Source organism: Merops nubicus, unplaced genomic scaffold (genome assembly GCF_000691845.1).
Source record: "Merops nubicus isolate BGI_N331 unplaced genomic scaffold, ASM69184v1 scaffold11332, whole genome shotgun sequence".
Lineage (NCBI taxonomy): Eukaryota > Metazoa > Chordata > Aves > Coraciiformes > Meropidae > Merops > Merops nubicus.
The window spans coordinates 18,352-22,299 of record NW_008591581.1 but is presented as its reverse complement, the minus strand read 5'-3'; the positions used below and the strand labels follow the sequence as shown (position 1 = coordinate 22,299).

General features: G+C 38.9%; 1 protein-coding gene across 1 annotated transcript in view; it reads left to right on the top strand.

Annotated features, from left to right (window-relative positions):
- The window catches only part of RBP3 (retinol binding protein 3, interstitial), a 15,821-nt gene extending 15,124 nt beyond the window's left edge, over positions 1-697 (top strand). Inside the window, exon 4 of the mRNA XM_008950314.1 lies at positions 369-697. Within this exon, the coding sequence (XP_008948562.1) occupies positions 369-697 (329 nt within the window). The remainder of the gene's footprint in view (positions 1-368) is intronic.
- Positions 698-3,948: the final 3,251 nt, after the last annotated feature.

The following is a 3,948-nucleotide window of genomic DNA, read 5'->3' as shown; positions in this document are numbered from 1 at the left end:
TCCTGCTGGAATAGTAAAAAATACCACTTTCCTTACCTGCCTTTCTCACTCTTTTGATATCATCTAGTGCTCCTGTAAAAGTCAAATCCAACAATAGTAACCATGAGCTGGCCTCTCAGCTGCTGGACCAGTAACAGATGGCATAAGACCATCACATAGGGTGACAGTCTTTTTTACGGTACAGAGGCTGAGCTAGTGTAAAAAGTGCTTTAATACCATCATAGGTACAAAATGCATTTCCAAACTTCTTTGCTTGTTAATAGTAAGTAAGGAATGAAGTGTGTTGTGTCGTGGTTTCTCCCTCTCCATTATGCAAGTAAATCTCTGAAAATGGATTCATTTCTGATGCTTTTTGTCCTATCTGGCAGGGGAGAGGTATGGCTCTCAGAAGGGGCTAATAATCCTTACCAGTGCTGTGACAGCTGGGGCTGCTGAGGAGTTTGTATACATCATGAAGAGACTGGGAAGAGCTCTCATCATTGGGGAACAGACCAGTGGTGGCTGTCATTCTCCACAGACCTATCAAGTAGATGATACCAACTTTTACATCATCATCCCCACCTCCAGATCAGTCACCTCTGCAGAGAGCACTTCTTGGGAACGGAAAGGGGTGGCTCCCCACATGGAAACACCAGCAGAAGCTGCACTCATAAAAGCAAAGGAGATGTTTAGTGCTCACCTGCACAGCTCTAGATAGCCCAGTGGGAGAATGTGCCCCTAGTTCTTAAAGAAAGCAAGCTGCCCCCCCAAATGTACACCCTAGAAAGGAGTAGGAACTTCATTTCAGTCTCTATGGTCAGTGATTGGTTCCCTGTACCTAACTCAAAGTGACTCCCTTTTCAACATGCTGTCTTCTTTACCCTGTTCTGTGGAACCCATCTCTCTCTGGACATGGTTGGAATACTTGGACAATTCACAGGGGTTTCTGGATTCTTCCCCTGTGATCAAATGCAAATGTCAGTTGTTGTAGAGTCTGGTTTTGATGGTTTAGCTCCAAATCACAGATTTCTTTCGGTCCCTTAGAAAATCTCAGTTGTTAGTATTGAAGGCACGTGAACCACCTCAAAGCATCTACGCAAAGATAGAAAAGGCACCACTGCTCCTTTAGAAATGGTGTACATTCCTATTTATGCATCTTAAAAAGAATTAAAAATATTTGGGAGAGTGTGTTTTCCAAAATGCAAGAGGTAAACTAAGCCTCTTCTCCATTTCATCATTTAGATGTACTAAAAAAAACCATTCCCAGTCAGTCAGGGGTGCCCAGAGTCCTGATATTAGTTACATGCCTGCTTCTCCTGTAGTAGCTGGCAGAGGGAGGGGTAATGAGCAAGGGAAAGGCAGCACATTGACTTTTTCACCCAGTGCTTCTGATCAACAGACTCAGGGAAAAGAATCATATGTTTTTACTTAAGGCTAAAACAAGAGTGCTGTGTATCCTGCCCCAAAGACAAGAATAAACCAGAGAAATACCCTTTGCACCCTGCTAACAAGTTACTTATTGAGTAACAGTTTATTCAAGGGCAACTAACAGAATTATTATGACAATTCCTCATCTTTCTTACAATCCTTATCTAACCATCTGTCTTTGTAATTGTTGAGAAATACATGTAACTCTAGTCTAGATCTCAGAATTTCTAAAAAAATGCTAGCTGTGAGGTAATTAAGCTAGGAAAATGGTTCCCCAATATTTAGTCAGTTAAAGCCAGTAGTAGATATACATTGTTGCTTGCCTGCTCATTTGTCAGTTACTTCTGTGTTGGTTTTTTTTTTTTTTTTTATAAACTGTGTTTAAACATCTGACTGCAGAGAATGTCTTTCAGCATTTACAGGAAAATAACTTTAACAATCAAATAGACTTTCCATCTTTTTTACTACTTGCTTGTCTTACCAACTAACTCAGTGTGATCACTAACCTGAACTCTTTTGAGTAATTTTCATGTTCTGATTTTTATGCTAGCTGTTGAACTTCTCGGTGTTGTGGAAAATATTGAAATTATTTTAAACTCATACAGAGTTCTGTGTAAAGGGATATATGTATGAAGAAAATTAAATATTCTTAATATGGAAACGACTGGAGTAGTCAATGAATGAGTAAACAACACTAACGTATTTCTTCTCATGTCTTTAAAGCCTCTTTAATGTCTCAATGATCCAGATATACTTCTTTGTTTTCCTAAACACAATCAGTTGTGCTGTCATGTACAAACAACAGTAGCTGTTAAACCTAACATTTAAAAACTTTAGCCATCCATTCAAGGACCAAAAGTTATACCATATGGGCACAAACAGCAAATAATTTCTTCTCATAGTAATATGGTAAGTACTTAGGAATAACAAATATGTTTAGAAACTGGAATCCAGTTTGGAAAACAAACAATGAAGATGCATTTCCTGGTCCATTTGAAATGAGTAGTGCTGTTAGTTCACTGAAATGATCACATTCACTGGAAAATTAATGTTCGACCTCTACAAATGTTATTAATTGACAAAATATTATTTACTATTTCATAGGTCACTTAATGGCTAATTGGCATTTAAACTATTAGGCTAAACAAAGGCCAGTGCGTTAAAAACCATTTTTTGTCCCTGTGTTCCCAAACTGCTATGTCATGTTTACTCCCATCTCAATGCTCTTAGAACCCAGACATTGCATGGTGTAAATTGTGTTAGACTGCACTTTTTGTTCGAGGTAGAACCACAGGAAACATCTTGTTTGAAGACACTGAAAAGACTAGCTCCCTTATCTCAGAGTGGAGAGATAACAAGCAGAATAGATGAATTATATCCTATCCTATCATACTTGAATACAGTGAAGTTGAAAGGAGGCAAATTCAGAACTCACAAAAAAGGAAACACATGTAAGGACAGAACCCGCAGGACTCACTGAGGCAAGTGGCACTGAACCTAGTGAGACTGTACTTTTTAGAGGTACCAAACACTTCTAGAACATCTGGAATTATGACAGGTAACAGAACTTGCCTTGAAACCTACACCTGTGCTTTCAGAACTAAAGCAGATCTCTAACATCTATGTGGTCAAGAACTTGTTAGGGTTTTTTTTCCCCCACAGCTGCCTTCTGCATGGATCTTCTACCTTCTTCTACAGTGTCAAGGAAGAATTAAATCCTGAGATATATGTCCCACTGTGTATGGATGCCTCACAGGTTTGGCTCCACCTTATACTTTTGATGTTTCTGGTGATCTCTAAAATTGTGAGCTCAAACCAAACCATGACCACAGCACGGTATGCTCAACAGACTTCACAAAACTGTAGAGAGTAATTGTGTAGAAAATTTACACTATATTGAAAGGTGTTTACATCACAAAATTATGAATGAAAATTAGTTATGGAAAATCTCTGGCTCATGGCTTAAATTTGAAACTTAGGCAGAAGTTTTCTTAGGGAGGGACAAGCACTTTTGGAAGTGCCCTTTCACAACACAACAGGTAACATGCTGAAACTGCCACCCTTCTCTCTTCTGGTTCCAGAGCTGACACAGATGATCATCGGTTTACAGCGCTACTCCCTTGCCATCCCACCTAGAAGAGCTTCCTAAGGTTTAATCCTAATAATATTCCTTTTAAAGGCAGGAAGAAATGAGCTGGTATATCTGGCCTCCTAGCAGTATGATTTTTCTCCTTTTAGCATTCAGAGAACTCTGACCAAGAAATGGCACTCAGGTTTTTGTTTTGTTTTGTTTTGCCTTGTTTTGTTTGTTTGGTTGGTTGTTTTGTTTTGTTTTGTTTTGTTTTGGTTTGGTTTGGTTTGGTTTGGTTTGGTTTCCCTACTATATGATGCATTCTTGCTCTCTGGAGAGTGTTTCTAATATAGTCTTCCATGATCACACCACAAAATCTACCCTAATCTAGTGATTTTCAAGATGTACTCTGTAGAGCAGTGGGAGCCCACAGACTGCATCAATTAGTGAAAAATTATCCTTAAAAAAGC